Source organism: Mytilus galloprovincialis, chromosome 2, assembly GCF_965363235.1.
Source record: "Mytilus galloprovincialis chromosome 2, xbMytGall1.hap1.1, whole genome shotgun sequence".
NCBI classification, from domain to species: domain Eukaryota; kingdom Metazoa; phylum Mollusca; class Bivalvia; order Mytilida; family Mytilidae; genus Mytilus; species Mytilus galloprovincialis.
Window position 1 is genome coordinate 115,821,083 of NC_134839.1, and position 21,375 is coordinate 115,842,457.

The 21,375-nt window shown below is 33.3% G+C and overlaps 1 protein-coding gene across 2 annotated transcripts in view; it reads left to right on the forward strand.

Moving 5' to 3' along the window:
- LOC143065526 (tRNA N(3)-cytidine methyltransferase METTL2-like) overlaps positions 1 to 21,375 on the forward strand; it is a 63,236-nt gene that overhangs the window by 35,127 nt on the left and 6,734 nt on the right. For both annotated transcript variants that reach the window (XM_076239155.1, XM_076239154.1), the window contains 4 exons: positions 7,721 to 7,770; positions 13,843 to 13,903; positions 16,771 to 16,910; positions 20,856 to 20,962. In XM_076239155.1, the coding sequence (XP_076095270.1) occupies positions 7,721 to 7,770; positions 13,843 to 13,903; positions 16,771 to 16,910; positions 20,856 to 20,962 (358 nt within the window). The remainder of the gene's footprint in view (positions 1 to 7,720; positions 7,771 to 13,842; positions 13,904 to 16,770; positions 16,911 to 20,855; positions 20,963 to 21,375) is intronic.

Consider the following 21,375-nt stretch of genomic DNA (forward strand, 5'->3'; position numbering starts at 1 on the left):
AAAACAATGGCAATCGTATCCCTCAGAGCAATCTGCTCTTTGATTAAAGATTTCTATCAAATGCATAAATTTTAAAGATATAAAGTTTTACATGCTTGACCAAATGCAAATCTTGAAAAACAATCAACAATGTTACATATGTATTGAAATCCTTTATGAGGTGGCATCTTCTTTAGATCAATTTGCCATCTTGAATTTGGATAAGTTGCTGGTATAGGGCGTCTTGTTCTTTCTGTTTTGGGTAAAGATATAGCACTTTTACATTGATCACAATCCACATAAAGATCGAATAAAAGCTTCACGTTTTCCCTTACAACTGGGAAAACAAATCATCTTATAGATTCATAAATGCTGTGAGATTTTCTGTGATCTAATGCATGATTCTTTTTAACTAAGTTAATTAAATCCTCCTTTAAAAGACATTTCCTATGAGGAGTAGCCAGGTCAACACTTTTTTTATACAAATGATTTGAAGTCAAATCATAGAAATAATTTTCCAAATATTTTCTAACCATTCTGTCGTTCAACTGTTCCTTGCAAAACTTAATTATTTTTGCTGACCCCAATTTCGGATGTTCTGCTTTTAATTTGCAAATTGACACTACCTTGCCATAGTCCCTCCAAAACGCTTCTGGATTAGGGTCCTTTGAAACCAGCTTCTTCTTGTCCTTTGCTAATTGAAAACCTTCATCTGGAATGGTATTCATGGATTCCGCCATTTTCAAAATCGGCGGCGTTAGCGACGTCATATGGCGTTTTTTGATTGTGACGTTATAAATAACTCTTTTTCCCAAAAAAATAGGCGATTTTAAAATCTGCCATAGATTTGGAGAAAACAAAACCTGTCATAGATTTGAGACGGCATTACGTCATATTTACCATAGATTAGGAATCCGCCATAGATTTGGAACCCGCCATAGATTTGAGTCTCCTACATATATATATATAGATATGTTTAAAAAATTATGATAGATAAAGAAACACTTTCAATCACAAAAATGATCAGCAAGTTAAGATCTGCTAATAAGTCAAATTCTGCCAAAATAGTTGAATAGACTGTGATTCTATGAATTTAAATGACAATTGTGTTTATCATGTTTATCTATTTTTGTGTTTTGAGCAAAAACTAAAGATAAACATGTAGATAGAGAGAAAATAAGTAGGCTTAATGATCAACAATACAAGATCAACAAATCAAATTTGTCATGAATTCTTTTCTTGCCTACAATGTTAGAGTGTGTCCTTTGTTCATATTGTTGAAAATACACATAGGCCGAGGTGAGAGACACAAGCTTTTTAGAGCCTCTACTTTGAGAATTAGAGGGGTTGTAAATGTAGAAAATTAGGGAGATATAAACAAGTCAGAATAAAATGACTTCTTCAAGTCAAAAGTGTTTTGAAGTTCTGACCTGTACGAGTCAAATTTTGTTTTGCGTAGTTTTTTGTCGAGCCTGCAACTTTTGTTGCAGAAAGCTCGACATAGGGATAGTGATCTGGCGGCGGTGGCTACGGCGGCGGCTACGGTGGCAGCGTTAGCTCACTTCTTAAAAGCTTTATATTTTAGAAGGTGGAAGACCTGGATGCTTCATACTTTGTATATAGATGCTTCATGTTACGAAGTTTCCGTCAGTCACATGTCCAATGTCCATGACCTCATTTTCATGGTTCAGTAACCACTTGAAAAAAAAGTTCAAATTTTTTGTAATGTTGAGTTCTCTCTTATTATAAGTAATAGGAGAACTATATTTGATATGTGCGTACCTTGCAAGGTCCTCGTGTCTGTCAGACAGTTTTCACTTGACCTCGACCTCATTTCATGGATCAGTGAACAAGGTTAAGTTTTGGTGGTCAAGTCTATATCTCAGATACTATAAGCAATAGGGCTAGTATATTCGGTGTATGGAAGGACTGTAAGGTGTACATATCCAACTGGCAGGTGTCATCTGACCTTGACCTCATTTTCATGGTTCAGTGGTTATAGTTAATTTTTTGTGTTTTGGTCTGTTTTTCTCATACCATATGCAATAGGTCTACTATATTTGTTGTATGGAATGATTGTTAAGTGTACATGTCTAGCGGGCAGATGTCATGTGACCTTGACCTCATTTTCATGGTTCAGTGGTCAAAGTTCAGTTTTTGAGTTTTGGTCTTTTTATACGACCGCAAAATTTGAAAAAATTTTCGTTGTATATTGCTATCACGTTGGCGTCGTCGTCTGCGTCGTTGTCGTCGTCGTCCGAATACTTTTAGTTTTCGCACTCTAACTTTAGTAAAAGTGAATGGAAATCTATGAAATTTCAACACAAGGTTAATGACCACAAAAGGAAGGTTGGTATTGATTTTGGGAGTTTTGGTCCCAACATTTTAGGAATTAGGGGCCAAAAAGGGCCCAAATTAGCATTTTCTTGGTTTTCGCACTATAACTTTAGTTTAAGTTAATAGAAATCTATGAAATTTTGACACAAGGTTTATGACCACAAAAGAACGGTTGGGATTGATTTTGGGAGTTTTGGTTTCAACAGTTTAGGAATTAGGGGCCAAAAAAGGGCCCAAATAAGCATTATTCTTGGTTTTCGCACAATAACTTTAGTTTAAGTAAATAGAAATCAATGAAATTTAAACACAATGTTAATGACTACAAAAGGAAGGTTGGTATTGATTTTGGGAGTTTAGGTCCCACCAGTTTAGGAATTAGGGGCCAAAAAGGGACCCAAATAAGCATTTTTCTTGGTTTTCGCACCATAACGTTAGTATAAGTAAATAGAAATCTATGAAATTTAAACACAAGGTTTATGACCATAAAAGGAAGGTTGGTATTGATTTTGGGAGTTTTGGTCCCAACAGAATAAGGGGCCCAAAGGGTCGAAAATTAAACTTTATTTGATTTCATCAAAATTGAATAATTTGGGTTGTTTGATATGCCGAATCTAACTGTCATGACTGTGTATGTAGATTCTTAGCTTTTGGTCCCGTTTTCAAATTGGTCTACATTAAGGTCCAAAGGGTCCAAAATTAAACTTAGTTTGATTTTGACAAAAAATGAATCAGTTAGGTTCTTTGATATGCTGAATCTAAAAATGTACTTAGATTCTTGATTATTGGCCCAGTTTTCAAGTTGGTCCAAATCAGGGTCCAAAATTAAACTTTGTTTGATTTCATCAAAAATTGAATAAATGGGGTTCTTTGATATACCAAATCTAACTGTGTATGTAGATTCTTCATTTTTGGTCCTGTTTTCAAATTGGTCTACACTAAAGTCCAAAGGGTCCAAAATTAAACTTAGTCTGATTTTAACAAAAATTGAAATCTTGGGGTTCTTTGATATGCTGAATCCAAAAATGTACTTAGATTTTTTATTATGGGCCCAGTTTTCAAGTTGGTCTAAATCAGAATCTAAAATTATTATATTAAGTATTGTGCAATAGCAAGTCTTTTCAATTGCACAGTATTGCGCAATGGCAAGAAATATCTTATTGCACAATATTGTGAAATAGCAAATTTTTTTTTAATTAGAGTTATCTTTCTTTGTCCAGAAATATCTAATTGCAAAATATTGTGCAATAGCAAGATTTTTTTTTAATTGGAGTCATCTTTCTTTGTCCAGAATCAACTTAAATCTTTGTTATATACAATATACAATGTATATTCACTTTTTACTACCAACTGATAAATTAAAATAATCTTTACCATTCAGTGATAACAAGCAGTTTTTTTACATCTTAATATTTTATGATGTATTTAAATGAGTAGTTATTGTTGCAAACTCCATTAGATATTTTAATTGAGATTAGTTTTGGAATAAGGGAAAGGGGGATGTGATTAAAAAAATTGGGTTCAATTTTTTATACGACCGCAAAATTTGAAAATTTTTTCGTCGTATATTGCTATCACGTTGGCGTCGTCGTCGTCGTCGTCGTCCGAATACTTTTAGTTTTCGCACTCTAACTTTAGTAAAAGTGAATGGAAATCTATGAAATTTTAACACAAGGTTTATGACCACAAAAGGAAGGTTGGTATTGATTTTAGGAGTTTTGGTCCCAACATTTTAGAAATTAAGGGCCAAAAAGGGCCCAAATAAGCATTTTCTTGGTTTTGGCACTATAACTTTAGTTTAAGTTAATAGAAATCTATGAAATTTTGACACAAGGTTTATGACCACAAAAGAACGGTTGGGATTGATTTTGGGAGTTTTGGTTTCAACAGTTTAAGAATTAGGTGCCAAAAAAGGGCCCAAATAAGCATTATTCTTGGTTTTCGCACAATAACTTTAGTTTAAGTAAATAGAAATCAATGAAATTTAAACACAATGTTAATGACTACAAAAGGAAGGTTGGTATTGATTTTGGGAGTTTAGGTCCCAACAGTTTAGGAATTAGGGGCCAAAAAGGGACCCAAATAAGCATTTTTCTTGGTTTTTGCACTAACGTATAATGACTACAAAAGGAAGGTTGGTGTTGATTTTGGGAGTTTTGGTCCCAACAGAATAAGGGGCCCAAAGGGTCCAAAATTAAACTTTGTTTGATTTCATCAAAATTGAATAATTGGGGTTCTTTGATATGCCGAATCTAACTGTCATGACTGTGTATGTAGATTCTTAACTTTTGGTCCCGTTTTCAAATTGGTCTACATTAAGGTCCAAAGGGTCCAAAATTAAACTTAGTTTGATTTTGACAAAAAATGAATCAGTTAGGTTCTTTGATATGCTGAATCTAAAAATGTACTTAGATTCTTGATTATTGGCCCAGTTTTCAAGTTGGTCCAAATCGGGGTCCAAAATTAAACTTTGTTTGATTTCATCAAAAATTGAATAAATGGGGTTCTTTGATATACCAAATCTAACTGTGTATGTAGATTCTTCATTTTTGGTCCTGTTTTCAAATTGGTCTACACTAAAGTCCAAAGGGTCCAAAATTAAACTTAGTCTGATTTTAACAAAAATTGAAATCTTGGGGTTCTTTAATATGCTGAATCCAAAAATGTACTTAGATTTTTTATTATGGGCCCAGTTTTCAAGTTGGTCCAAATCAGGATCTAAAATTATTATATTAAGTATTGTGCAATAGCAAGTCTTTTCAATTGCACAGTATTGCGCAATGGCAAGAAATATCTAATTGCACAATATTGTGAAATAGCAAATTTTTTTTTAATTAGAGTTATCTTTCTTTGTCCAGAATAGTAAGCAAGAAATATCTAATTGCAAAATATTGTGCAATAGCAAGATTTTTTTTTAATTGGAGTTATCTTTCTTTGTCCAGAATCAACTTAAATCTTTGTTATATACAATATACAATGTATATTCACTTTTTACTACCAACTGATAAATTAAAATAATCTTTACCATTCAGTGATAACAAGCAGTTTTTTTACATCTTATTTCCTTATCTTATCTAAAATGTTTTTAGATAATGTATGTTGGACATTTGCCAGCATGACTATGATGTCATTTTCTATTTTTATTTGCCAATAACTTTATGTTAATAACTTCATTGGAAATTTGCCAATATAAAATGTTGCTGATGAAGTTTTTTTTTATTGTTTTATACAATAAACAATGTATATTCACTTTTACTACCAACCAATCTTTACCATTCAGTGATAACAAGCACTTTATTTTACATTTTAATATTTTATGATGTATTTAAAAGAGTAGTTATTGTTGCAAACTCCATTAGAAATTTGAATTGATATCAGTTTTGGAAAAAGGGAAACGGGGATGTGAAAAAAAGGGGGGGGGGGTTAAATTTTTCTCATTTCAGATTTCATTAATAAAAAGAAAATTTCTTCAAACATTTTTTTGAGAGGATTTTATATTCAACAGCATAGTGAATTGCTTAAAGGCAAAAACAAACTTTTAAGTTCATTAGACCACATTCATTCTGTGTCAGAAACCTATGCTGTGTCAACTATTTAATTTTAGATTTAAAAAGTTTGAAGAAGAAATTTTTAATTGTAAAATTTGTAAAATCTTGACATTTGTTTTGTGTAAAAAAAAACCATGTAATGTCAAAAATTTGATCACAATCCAAATTCAGAGCTGTATCACGCTAGAATGTTTTGTCCATACTTGCCCCAACTGTTCAGGGTTCGACCTCTGCGGTCGTATAAAGCTGCGCCCTGCGGAGCACCTGGTCTCATTTGAAATTTCATAAATAAAAAAGAAAATTTCTTCAAACATTTTTTTGAGAGGATTAATATTCAACAGCATAGTGAATTGCTCTAAGAGAAAACAAAAATTTGAAGTTCATTAGAACACATTCATTCTGTGTCAGAAACCTATGCTGTGTCAACTATTTAATCACAATCCAAATTTAGAGCTGAATCCAGCTTGAATGTTGTGTCCATACTTGCCCCAACCGTTCAGGGTTCAACCTCTGCGGTCGTATAAAGCTACGCCCTGCGGAGCATCTGGTTATCTAATGCTATATGCCATAGGTCAACTATATTTGGTGTATGGAAATATTTTATGATCTTTATGTCAGTCGAGCAGGTTTTATTTAACCGTGACCTCATTTTCACGGTTCATTGCACAGTGTTAAGTTTTTGTGTTTTGGTCTATTTTTCTTAAACTATAAGTAATGTGTCAACTATATATGTTGTATAGAAGCATTGTTAGTTGTACCTGTCTGCCTGGCATGGTTCATCTGACCTGGACCTCTTTTTCAAGGTTTATTGGTCTTTGTTTAGTTATCTTGGTTAATGTTAAGTTTATGACAGTTGTAATAAAGCTTAGGTTTATACTTAGGACTATCAACATAATATCAATGATTAGTATATAAGGCGAGATATTTCAGCGTGTGCACTCTTGTTTGAAATTGCCGCCGATCTACGACACATATGATCCAGTGGTTTTTGCGAGAGATCACATGTTTGAGAGTCGTTATTTTTGTGGTTGGCCGGAGTGACAAGCCCTTTCGTCAATTATTTTGTTTTGATAGTTTGGAAAACCCCCCAAAAAATCTTACTGAGATTAATTAGAAGGAGACACAGAAATGAATACATTGAATTTAAACACTTTTTCACACATTTCCCTTCTGTTTCTTCTGAAATTGTCGTATTTTGAGCTCTCCCTTACAATCAATAATAATGTAAATGAACTATTTATCTAGAAAGAACATATTTGTTTTACAGAACCAAAACGATTCAATGGAAAAGCTTCATTCTGAGCTGAATTCATCACCAATATATATAAGTTGTAAAACAAATAAGAATTTAAGGTATATTCCTCCATACAACAATTTGCTGTGTTTTGAAAAGAAAGTACTTTTTCGAAATGTCACAAAAAAGTGTTGCACTCCTGATAATTTTTACATCTTTTTTAACATGATTTTTTTAATACTTGAGATTTTGCAAAAATGTTTTGCAGGAATATATTTTTCACATCGAGCCACATCATTTGAAATCAATTTATCCAATCAAATGATCAGCATGACTGATAAACATTGCTTTATATGCAAGGAACCATTTATTTTGACTTTGCTCTTTTATAAAGTAATGTAACACCACTACTAACCATGTATTGAAATAAGCCCTGCCTTCCTTCTAACCTGATATGGAATATACATGGTCTCCGATCCAGTGGCGGATCCAGGGGGGGTTTGGGGGTTGGAATTATTTTAATAGTATTTTACTGAAGTTCCCAATTGTTAGCTCCACCTTTGAGGTTTCTTTTTTCATGTTCGTTTTGTGAACAAATTATTACAACAGCCTTACTTAATTTCAGGTGGGCTGTGGTGTTGGTAATACAGTGTTTCCAGTTCTTAAAACAAACCAGTAAGTATTTTGTTTAAGGGTTAAACAAGTGGGATGTGGCATTAATAAAGTATTGTTTTCTAATACCAAAAACAATCCAATAAGTGCCTTGTTTAAGGGTTAAACAAATGAAATCTAATTAAAAAACCGATCTCTCATCTCTCCTGTTTCTGATATGTCACATGGGAGATCTAACGAAACCGGCTTTGAGGTCACATGTGAGTGAACTAAAAGTCATGAATTTATAAAGATATGCAAATGAGTTGACGACCTATTAATAAGCCAATCAAAAAAGTTTATGAATTATTATGACTGACGATTTCGTCGTAAATAAAATGAGTTACATCCCTTTGCCTTACGTTAAACTTCCAAGATCGTGGAAGACTCAATTTCATTGGTCGAAAAAGACACACCTACGAGGTCACTCACATGTGACCTCAAAGCGGGTTTTGTTAGATCTCCCACGCGACATATCAGAAACAGGAGCGATGAGAGATCGGTTTTTAATTAGATTGTGGTCCTCTTCAAATCCTATTATATATGTACATGTATGGCATTCATCTTATGAATAGAATTTCCCTGAAATTTTCGTGGTCGTTTTATGTTCGCGTTTCACTCCTTACCGCGAAAATAGCGAAAATAAAACTACCGCGAAAATTTCCCTGTTTACAGTATGCAGTTGTATAAGCATTGGTACATCTGATTTCCATGGACCCTGCTTCCCCAGTCATGGTCTATTGACTTTTAAACGTTTGCTTAGTTTTATGTATTAGTTTGTGATTAGGTCGATTTATGGTGAACCCCTAGTGGTAGGTCAATGATATTGGTATGCTGTTGTATTAGATTTGCACATCTCATTACCATGAAGATAACATGACACTGCCCCTCAGCCATGGTTCATTGACTTTGAGATTTTCGTATGTCCCTGTCAGACTAGACCATGATCAAAACATGCTCACCACGATCTAAACTTCAAAGTGGAGTGTGAGGGCATCACTTTCTCTAGTTTTTAGCCTTCGGGCCAGGTGAGCTTTTCTCATCACTTTGCGTCCGTCATCTGTCGTCGTCCGTCGTCGTTAACCTCTACAAAAATCTTCTCCTCTGAAACTACTGGGCCAAATTAAACCTAACTTGGCCACAATCATCATTTGGGTATCTAGTTTAAAAAATGTGTCTGACGACCTGACCAACCAACCAAGATGGCTGCCACTAAAAATAGAACATAGGGGTAAAATGCAGTTTTTGGCTGATAACTCAAAAACCAAAGCATTTAGAGCAAATCTGGAGTAAAGTTGTTTATCAGGTCAAAATCTATCTGCCCTGAAATTTTCAGATGAATCGGACAACCCGTTGATAGGTTGCTGCCCCTGAATTGGTAATTTTAAGGAAATTTTGCTGTTTTTGGTTATTATCTTGAATATTATCATAGATAGAGATAAACTGTAAACAGCAAAAATGTTCAGTAAAGTAAGATCTACAAATAAGTCAACAGGACCAAAATGGTCTGTTGACCCCTGTATGAGTTATTGCCCTTTATAGTCATTTTTTAACCATTTTTCGTAAATCTTAGTCATCTTTTACAAAAATCTTCTCTGAAACTACTGGGCCAAATTAAACCAAACTTGACCACAATCATCATTGGGGTATCTAGTATTAAAATTGTGTCCCGTGACCTGGCCAACCAACCAAGATGGCTGCCATGGCTTAAAATAGAACATAGGGGTAAAATGCAGTTTTTGGCTTATCACTCAAAAACCAAAGCATTTAGAGCAAATCTGACATCGGGTTAAACTGTTTATCAGGTCAAGATGTATCTGCCCTGAAATTTTCAGATGAATCTGACAACCTGTTGTTGGGTTGCTGCCCCTGAATTGGTAATTTTAAGGAAATTTTGCTGTTTTTGTCGAGCCTGCAACTGTTGTTGCAGAAAGCTCCACATAGGGATAGTGATCCGGCGGCGGCGGCGGCGGTGTTAGCTCACTTCTTAAAAGCTTTATATTTTAGAAGATGGAAGACCTTGATGCTTCATACTTTGTATATAGATGCCTCATGTTACGAAGTTTCCGTCAGTCACATGTCCAATGTCCTTGACCTCATTTTCATGGTTCAGTGACCACTTGAAAAAAAAGTTCAGATTTTTTGTAATGTTGAATTCTCTCTTATTATAAGTAATAGGATAACTATATTTGGTATGTGCGTACCTTGCAAGGTCCTAATGCCCATCAGACAGTTTTCACTTGACCTCGACCTCATTTCATGGATCAGTGAACAAGGTTAAGTTTTGGTGGTCAAGTCCATATCTCAGATACTATAAGCAATAGGGCTAGTATATTCGGTGTATGGAAGGACTGTAAGGTGTACATGTCCAACTGGCAGGTGTCATCTTACCTTGACCTCATTTTCATGGTTCAGTGGTTATAGTTAAGTTTTTGTGTTTTGGTCTGTTTTTCTCATACTTTATGCAATAGGTCTACTATATTTGTTGTATGGAATAATTGTCATCTGACCTTGACCTCATTTTCATGGTTCAGTGGTCAAAGTTAAGTTTTTTGAGTTTTGGTCTTTTTATCTGATACTATACGCCATAGGTCAACAATATTTAGTGTATGGAAATATTTTATGATTTATATATTAGTCGCGCAGGTTTTATTTGACCGTGACCTCATTTTCACCGTTCATTGCTCAGTCTTAGGTTTTTGTGTTTTGGTCTATTTTTCTTAAACTATAAGTATTAGGTCAACTATATTTGTTTATGGAAGCATTGTTAGCTGTACATGTCAGCCTGACATGGTTCATCTGACCTTGACCTCATTTTCCTGGTTCATTGGTCTTTGTTTAGTTATCTTGGTTAATGTAACGTTTATGTGACAGCTGTAATAAAGCTTTATACTTAGGACTATCAACATAATATCAATGATTAGTAAAGAAGGCGAGACATTTCAGTGTGTGCACTCTTGTTGGTTATTATCTTGAATATTATTATAGATAGAGATAAACTGTAAACATCAATAATGTTAAGGAAAGTAAGATTTACAAATAAGTCAACATGATGGAAATGGTCAATTGACCCCTAAGGAGTTATTGTCTTTTATAGTCAATTTTTAACAATTTTCATAAAATTTGTAAATTTTAACTAACATTTTCCACTGAAACTACTGGGCCAAGTTCATTATAGATAGAGATAATTGTAAGTAGCAAGAATGTTCAGTAAAGTAAGATGTGCAAACACATCACCATCACCAAAACACAATTTTGTCATGAATCCATCTGCTTCCTTTGTTTAATATTCACATAGACCAAGGTGAGCGACACAGGCTCTTTAGAGCCGCTAGTTTGTTATTATCTTGAATATTATTAAAGACAGAGAATCTGACAACCTGTTGTTGGGTTGCTGCCCCTGAATTTGTAATTTTAAGGAAATTTTGCTGTTTTTGGTTATTATCTTGAATATTATTATAGATAGAGATAAACTGTATACAGCAAAGTAAGACCTAAAAGTAAGTCAAAATTACCAAAATGGTCAATTGACCCCCCTAAGGAGTTATTGTCCTTTATAGTCAATTTTTATACGCCCGTCAAAATTTTGACGGGACGTATTATGGTATACAAATGTCCGGTGTCCGTCCGTCCGTCCGTCTGTCCGTCCGTCTGTCCGTCCGTCTGTCTGGCGTAAACATGTCGCACTGTAACTTGAGAACGACTTATCCAAATTTCATGAAACTTCATATAGTTGTTTCTTATGATGGTCAAATGATCTGTATACTTTTTGGTGAAAATAAGATTTAAACTTTTTGAGTTACGGCACTTTGTAACTAAAACAGGGGTGTTTTTTTTTCACATGTCGCACCGTATCTAAAAACGTTTCTTGATTATTGCTTAAAACTTTACACACTTCTTAGTTATATTAATCTTAATATCTGTATACTTTTTGGTGATGATTCAAAATTTCATTTTTGAGTTTTTGAGTATTTTGTAAAAAAGGGGGAGGGTTTTTTTTACATGTCGCGCCGTATCTCAAAAACGATTTATGATTATTGCTTAAAACTTTACACACTTCTTTGTTATATTAATCTAAAGATCTGTATACTTTTTGGTGATGATTCAAAATTTCATTTTTGAGTTATTGAGTATTTTGTAAAAAAGGGGGAGGGTTTTTTTACATGTCGTGCCGTATCTCAAAAACGATTTATGATTATTGCTTTAAACTTTACACACTTCTTTGTTATATTAATCTAAAGATCTGTATACTTTTTTGGTTTGATTCAAAATTTTATTTAAGTGATACTGGTAAAAAAAAAACAGGGTTGGGGGGGTTTCACATGTCCCGTCGTGTCTAGAAAACAATAAATGGTTATTGCTTAAAACTTCCTCAGAAACTATTTATGATTATTGCATAAAACTTCCACACAAGATGTCTGGCGTATCATGCGCTCATGGCGCAGCTGTTTATTAACAATTTTCATAAAATTTGTAAATTTTTACTAACATTTTCCACTGAAACTACTGGGCCAAGTTCATTATAGATAAGGATAATTGTAAGCAGCAAGAATGTTTGGTAAAGTAAGATCTACAAACACATCACCATCATTAAAACACAATTTTGTCATGAATCCATCTGCTTCTTTTGTTTAATATGCACATAGACATAAGACATTGAGTGACACTGGCTCTTTAGAGATAAACTGTAAACAGCAATAATGTACAGCAAAGTAAGACCTAAAAATAAGTTAACATGACCAACATGGTCAATTGACCCCCTAACGCTAAGGAGTTATTGTCCTTTATAGTCAATTTTTAACAATTTTCATAAAATTTGTAAATTTTTACTAACATTTTCCACTTAAACTACTGGGCCAAGTTCATTATAGATAAGGATAATTGTAAGCAGCAAGAATGTTTGGTAAAGTAAGATCTACAAACACATCACCATCATTAAAACACAATTTTGTCATGAATCCATCTGCTTCTTTTGTTTAATATGCACATAGACATAAGACATTGAGTGACACTGGCTCTTTAGAGATAAACTGTAAACAGCAATAATGTACAGCAAAGTAAGACCTAAAAATAAGTTAACATGACCAACATGGTCAATTGACCCCCTAACGCTAAGGAGTTATTGTCCTTTATAGTCAATTTTTAACAATTTTCATAAAATTTGTAAATTTTTACTAACATTTTCCACTAAAACTACTGGGCCAAGTTCATTATAGATAAGGATAATTGTAGCAACAAGAATTTTCAGTAAAGAACACATCACCATCACCAAAACACAATTATGTCATGAATTTATCTGTGTCTATTGTTTAATATGCACATAGACCAAGGTGAGCGACACAGGCTCTTGAGAGCCTCTAGTTTTCTTTTTTTGTTGATACTAATTTTAAACTTTTCTTCCTTTTTATCTTTCCAAATTGCTGTCTTTTCTTTTTTTGTCCAAAAAATAAAAAAAACTAAGACCTTTTTCAAATTTGAGGAGAACTGTAGTGAACAGGTTTGGTTTTAAAATAGCAGAACACAATAGTTTCAAATCTTCAATCAAGTCAGCTATATTTGTAATCATTATTTAAATGAACACACTTATAAAAATGCCTTGTAAACCATCAAATCCTAACCCAATGATTAAATGAGAAAAGAGTTTAATGGCACTTCCTGTTGAGCTTTTCTGGTTGAAAATAAAAAAAATATTGATAGGGAAGGTCAACCTTTTGTTTATTTATTGTCAATCTGTAAATATTTTGATAAAAAAATGAAGTTCATGCCATAGATAACTAAATGAGAGCTTGTCTCGTTTATTACTCAGACCAATGTAATTTAAAATTTCATAGTTTATTGATAGTTTTAATTTTAGGATGTATTCCTTTATAAATTTTTTTATCTTAAAGATTTCAACATAAAAAATTAAACAGAAGATAAATAAAGCCTGATATTGAAGTGTGTGTACATTTGTTAACTGAAACAATGCTAACCAATATTTGTGTGGCTCACTCTATGCAAAATTCATATAATGATGTGTTGGCATTTTACCAAAATCAAAGGAATGCACATTCATTAACCTTTTTCTTCAAATAGAATCTTTTATTATATTTTCAGGAATCCAAATCTAAAGATATACTGTTGTGATTTTTCACCTACAGCTATAGAAATAGTTAAGGTAATTCAAATTGTCTCTGATGTACATGTTTTACCAGTGTAATCCAAATGAAAATTCTGTTGACCCAACAGATATAAATTTTTCATAGTTTTATATGCTATGAAAGTCAAATTAGAAGAAAGAAATACACGTACAAGATTTGATGTGTATTGCTGATAATTTCTAAAATAGTGTACCTGACAGATACAGTAAAAAATGCCAATATTACCCTAAACTTCTCTTGATCAATGTCATCAGGAAATAATGTCCTTGTTACCCTAAACTTCTCTTGATCAATGTCATCAGTAAATAATGTCCTTGATACCCAGAACTTCTCACGATCAATGTCATCAGTAAATAATGTCCTTGTTACTCAGAACTTCTCTTGATCAATGTCATCAGTAAATAATGTCATTTGTTACTCAGAACTTCTCTTGATCAGTGTCAACAGTAAATAATGTCATTGTTACCAAGAACTTCTCATGATCAATGTCAACAGTAAATAATGTCCTTGTTACTCAGAACTTCTCTTGATCAATGTCAACAGTAAATAATGATCTTGTTACCCAGAACTTCTTTTGATCAATGTCATCAGTAAGTAATGTCATTGTTACTCAGAACTTCTCATGATCAATGTCATCAGTAAATAATGTCCTTGTTACTCAGAACTTCTCTTGATCAATGTCAACAGTAAATAATGATCTTGTTACCCAGAACTTCTTTTGGTCAGTGTCATCAGTAAATAATGTCCTTGTTACCCTTATCTTCTCTTGATCAATGTCATCAGTAATTAATGTCCTTGTTACTCAGAATTTCTCTTGATCAATGTCATCAGTAAATAATGTCCTTGTTACCCAGAACTTCTTTTGATCAATGTTATCAGTAAATAATGTCCTTGTTACCCAGAACTTCTTTTGGTCAGTGTCATCAATAAATAATGTCCTTGTTACCCTTATCTTCTCTTGATCAGTGTCAACAGTAAATAATGGCATTGTTACCCAGAACTTCTCATGATCAATGTCAACAGTAAATAATGTCCTTGTTACTCAGAATTTCTCTTGATCAATGTCAACAGTAAATAATGATCTTGTTACCCAGAACTTCTTTTGATCAATGTCATCAGTAAATAATGTCCTTGTTACCCAGAACTTCTCTTGATCAATGTCATCAGTAAATAATGTCCTTGTTACCCTTATCTTCTCTTGATCAGTGTCAACAGTAAATAAAATGTCCTTGTTACCCAGAACTTCTCATGATCAATGTCATCAGTAAATAATGTCATTGTTACTCAGAACTTCTTTTGATCAATGTCATCAGTAAATAATGTCCTTGTTACTCAGAACTTCTCTTGATCAATGTCATCAGTAAATAATGTCCTTGTTACTCAGAACTTCTCTTGATCAATGTCAACAGTAAATAATGTCCTTGTTACTCAGAACTTCTCTTGATTAATGTCATGAGTAAATAATGTCCTTGCTACTCAGAACTTCTCATGATCAATGTCATCAGTAAATAATGTCATTGTTACTCAGAACTTCTCTTGATCAATGTCATCAGTAAATAATGTCTTTGTTACTCAGAACTTCTCATGATCAATGTCATCAGTAAATAATGTCATTGTTACTCAGAACTTCTCTTGATTAATGTCATCAGTAAATAATGTCCTTGTTACTCAGAACTTCTCATGATCAATGTCATCAGTAAATAATGTCATTGTTACTCAGAACTTCTCTTGATCAATGTCATCAGTAAATACTGTCATTGTTACTCAGAACTTCTCTTGATTAATGTCATCAGTAAATAATGTCCTTGTTACTCAGAACTTTTCATGATCAATGTCATCAGTAAATAATGTCCTTGTTACTCAGAACTTCTCATGATCAATGTCATCAGCAAAAAATGTCCTTGTTACCAAGAACTTTAGTTGATCAACGTAATCAGTAGATAATGTCCTTGGGGCCTAGATTTACTCTTGATAAATATCATTGGTTAATAATGTCCTTGTGACCCAGAACTTAAGTTGATCAACGTAATCAGTAGGTAATGTTCTTGGGGCCTAGATTTTCTCTGGATAAATACCATTGGTTAATAAATGTCCTTATGACCAAGAACTTTAGCTGATCAATGTAAATAGTAGATTATGTTCTTGGGGCCTAGATATTCTCTGTATAAATACCATTGGTTAATAATTGTCCTTATGGCCAAGAACTGTAGTTGATCAACGTAAATAGTAGATTATGTTCTTGAGGCCTAGATATTCTCTGGATAAATACCATTGCTTAATAATGTCCTTGTGACCCAGAACGTTAGTTGATCAACGTAAATAGTAGATTATGTTCTTGGGGCCTAGATATTCTCTGGATAAATAACATTGGTTAATAATGTCCTTGTGACCCAGAACTTTAGTTGATCAACGTGAATAGTAGATTATGTTCTTGGGGCCTACATATTCTCTGGATAAATACCATTGCTCAATAATGTCCTTGTGACCCAGAATGTTAGTTGATCAACATAAATAGTAGATTATGTTCTTGGGGCCTAGATATTCTCTGGATAAATACCATTGGTTAATAATGTCCTTGTGACCTAGAACTTTAATTGATCAACGAAATCATTGGATACTGTCCTCAGGGCCCAGATTTTCTCTGGAAAAGATACTGTCCTTGGGACACAGATTTTCTCTGGATAAATATTATCGGTAATCAATGTCCTTTTGATCCAGAACTTCTTTTGATCAATTTCATCAGTAATTAATGTCTTTGTTATCCACACTGTTTTGATTTATTTTTAACTGACAATATTTTAATTCAATATTGTCAAGGGTTACCCAGACACCTAAATGATTGTGATACATTTGTAAGTAAAATATTTTATTGAATATATTTTAGAATCACCCAGACTACAACCAAGACCGCTGTCATGCATTTGTATGTGATATATCAGATGAGATGTCGACTATTCCAATTTCTGATAATTCTTTGGATATAATCACTATAATATTTGTTTTGTCTTCCATTTCACCAGAAAAGTAAGTACAATACCTTTTCATTTCTCACCCAAACAAATAGCTACTTTCTCCACCTCATGGTAAAGTCTAAATGTAAGTACAATACTGTAGCATTTCTCACCCATACAAATAGCTACTATTTCCACTTCATTGTAAAGTCTAAATGTAAGTACAATACTGTTGCATTTCTCAGGCATACACATAGCTACTGTCTCCACCTCATGGTAGAGGGGAAAAGTAGGAACTATACTAATGTATTTCTCGACCAAACAAATAGCTACTATCTCCACCTCATGGTAGAGTGGAAAAGTAAGTAAAATACTGTTGCATTTCTCACCCATACATATAGCTACTGTCTCCACCTCATGGTAGAGGGGAAAAGTAGGAACTATACTAATGTATTTCTCGACCAAACAAATAGCTACTATCTCCACCTCGTGGTAGAGTGATCCCAAATGTTTATAGACAGCAATTGCTAGCCTTGCTCAATATGTGGTCGATTTCAGTTTCAATTAACTGAGTTCACCAGTTTTTATACGACCACAAAAAACAATTTGTGTCGAATAATACTATCATGTCGTGCGTCTGCGTCATGGTCTGAAGACAGGAAGGGGGGAGGTTATTGTCCGAACAGTTTAGGAATTAGGGGGCATAAAAGGGGCCCAAATAAGCATTTTTGTAGTTTCCAGACAACAACAGCATAGTGGATTGCACAAAAGCAAAAAATATATAAATTCAAATCATATAACCTATTCTAAGTTCTTTGACTACAGTTATTCTGTGTCCTAAACCTATTATGTGTCAAATATTTAATTACAATCCAAATTCAGACCTGTATCAGGCTTGAATATTGTGTCCAATTTTGTCCAAAATGGGGCAATATGCGTAATTGTTTCTCCATAGGCGGTAATAGTAACGTTTATTTCTGTTGCTCAGCCCATATCATAAACTTGTATATGTATGATGGCTTGTTTCGAAGCTGAGACATTTTTACATATGTGGTTAAATTTTCGGGGTATGAAGTGTGATTCATTTTTCCGTAAATTAGCAAACCCCGAGTATCCTTTTGCGATGTGGCTCCTCATGGTAAAAAATCCCATTTTTACCACAATAAGTTCTTTGAAAATTTAATACTTTGAACACATTTAATAGCTCCATAGTTTTAACACATTTATTCTGTGTTCCCTTACTTTTTAAATTAACACAAATGGTTCAGCTCAGTCATTTGTTTATCATAGAAATGTGTCAAATATCAATACACAGAGATTTTTTGTTTACACGTGACTTTTGATTCCTCATTTCAAGGCGCATTAGGGATATTGTCCCAAATGTTAAGGATTGGACCTTTGCGGTCGTATCCAGCTGTGCTCGGTGAAGCAATTTATTATATCATTATATATGTGATCCTCTCCATATATATTCTTTGCATTTTCAACAAATAAAATGTCATCATTCATATAGCCATGAGTGTAAAAACCATAACATAATGAGCAGATGTCATGAATTAAAAGTGTATGATGCACTTTCTATAAACAATGGACTGAATTCATCCCCTGGATGATTAATATATTGTATGCAGATGCCATATGCTACGAAATTTGTGTCTGTCATATGTCCATTGGCATTGCCTCTTTTTGGTGGTTAAGCTACTGTTTGGAAAAAGTGTTTTTTCCTTTTTTCTTCCTAAGCTTTGGTCAGCAAGGCTTCTGCATGAAGCAATCATGTTGTTTTAAATGCATGATCGACAAAAATATATACAAATTGGTAATAATTTGATAATAATCTAAGTATTTGTATACACAAGTTGTGATTAAATATTATGACTTTTATGTAAATATTTGGTCTGAATTTTTATTTTTAAGCTGTCTTATCTTCTGAAATTCCTAAATATCATAAGAAATAGAACTTTTATATTTGACATATGGTTCCTTGCAAGGTCTAAATGTCCTCCACACATGGTTCATTTTCCCTGGACCTCATTTCACAGATCATTGATCCAGGTTAGTTCACATGGCCAAGTCTTTATCTAGCAATAAGTCAAGTTTATTTGGTGTATTGAGTGATTGTTATTTATACAAGATTGACTGGTAGGTTGTGTATATTGGTATGACGTTGGCGTCGTCGTCGTCTGTTGATACATTGGTTTTCGCACTATAACTTTAGTTTAAGTAAATAGAAATCTATGAAATTTATACACAAGGTTTATGAACAGAAAAGGAAGGTTGTGATTGATTTTGGGAGTTTTGGTCCCAACAGTTTAGGAATAAGGGGCCAAAGAGAGGCCTAAATAAGCATTTTTCTTGGTTTTCGCACCATAACTTTAAGTATAACTAAATAGAAATCTATGAAATTTAAACACAAGGTTTATGACCTAAAAAGGAAGGTTTGGATTGATTTTGGGAGTTTAGGAATTAGGGGCCCAAAGGGTCCAAAATTAAACTTTGTTTGATTTCATCAAAAATTAGATAATTGGGGTTCTTTGATATGCCAATTCTAACTGTGTATGTAGATTCTTAATTTTTGGTCCCGTTTTCAAATTGGTCTACATTAAGGTCCAAAGGGTCCAAAAGTAAACTTAGTTTGATTTAACAAAAAATGAATTCTTGGGGTTTTTTGATATGCTGAATCTAAACATGTACTTAGATTTTTGTTTATGGGGCCAGTTCTCAAGTTGGTCCAAATCGGGGTCCAAAATTAAACTTTGTTTGATTTCAACAAAAATTGAATCCTTGGGGTTCTTTGATATATGCTGAATCTAACCATGTACATGTATTTAGATTTTTGATATTTGGGCCTGGTTATCAAATTGGTCCACATTGAGGTCTAAAGGGTCCAAAATTGAACTTTATTTGATATCATCAAAAAACGAATTCTTGGGGTTTTTTCATATGCTGAATCTAACCATGTATTTAAATTTTGGATATTGGACCATAATAGGTAAATGTCCAATTTAGAATTTTTAAGTTTTTAAGTTTAAGTTCTTAGACCACATTCATTCTGTGTCAGAAACCTATGTTGTGTCAATTGTTTAATCACAATCCAAATTCAGAGCTATATCAAGCTTGAATGTTGTGTCCATACTTTCCCCAACTGTTCAGGGTTCAAACTCTCCGGTCGTATAAAGCTGCGCCCTGCGGAGCGTCTGGTTAGAGACTGAAAGCAATAGGTCAACTATATTTAGTTTATGGAATACCTATATAGTGTTTAGATTGTCTGCCATGGCTTATATGATCTGGACATCTCTTTCATGGTCATTGGTCAATGTTCAATTTTCGTAATTAGGTAGAATGTTTGTTATTCTCCTTTATCAAATTTGTCCATAGATCAGTAACCTAACAATACATATTTAATACAAAAAGACAGCTGTTAAATGGAAAAGAAATCTGTATATCAGTGCACCACCCTGTAACCCAACAGAAAATTGTATTTCTTTCAATTCCTTCAATCCTAAAATGTTTACTACATCCTTTCAGTTTGAACAACTTCTCACATGACTGTATTTTTTCATTATGTTTACACTGTATTTTGGTAGCAAATTGATGAGTATTGATCCCAGATTACTGTTGTAGATTTAGAGAGTTTACTCCTTTTCCACTCTATGTTTGCATTAATAAGCTCCAATGATATCAAGTAATGCAAAGAACTAGCAACAAATTTCATCATGATAGAAAAAGTACAGCTACTGTGCCTAAGATTAAGGGTTGTTAGGTTTGTACTTTATTTGTTAGGAAAGTGAAATATGTACATGATATATGGCTCATCTGCTAGAAAATATATCATTTATGATCATGAGGCAATGAAATTACACTCCAAAGTGATTTGTATTCTAATAAAATCAAACATAAATTTTCATAAAAAAATATTTCAGTTAGTTGTGTATTGTGTATATTTAACATGTCGTAGCTTAATTGTTGACCTCTAAATTTATGTTAAAAAGCATTTAAAGTTTTTTTTTTTAATTTACAGAATGCAATATGTGGTGAACAGATTAACTAGATATTTAAAACCAGGAGGGACTATTCTCCTCAGGGATTATGGAAGATATGATTTGGCTCAGTTAAGGTTTAAAAAAGGTAATTAATGTATTGGATATATAATTCCCAACATCTTAAGATCAGAACTTAAAAATGCTACTTCTATTATTGAAATGTTTATTGATATTGTGATATATAGATATTTATAGATTATTACATGACATTTTTCATCCCTTTATGGGCCCTAGGTCATGATATCCGCCCGTGAGCCGCAGGCTGGATGGCTGATATCATGAATGAGGGTCTATTAAGGGTCTGATATGAAAAATGACATGTAATGATCTTTTTATCATATACTTCAGCAGATGAAATTCAGACAACAACTATCAACTATTATTTAAATTTTGTCTTTCTATGAATTTTTAGATTTAATAGGATATCAAGCTATGTCATTGCTTTACGTTGATGTGATAGAAGGTTTATTCATCATGTTCATACGGTAAATGTTGATT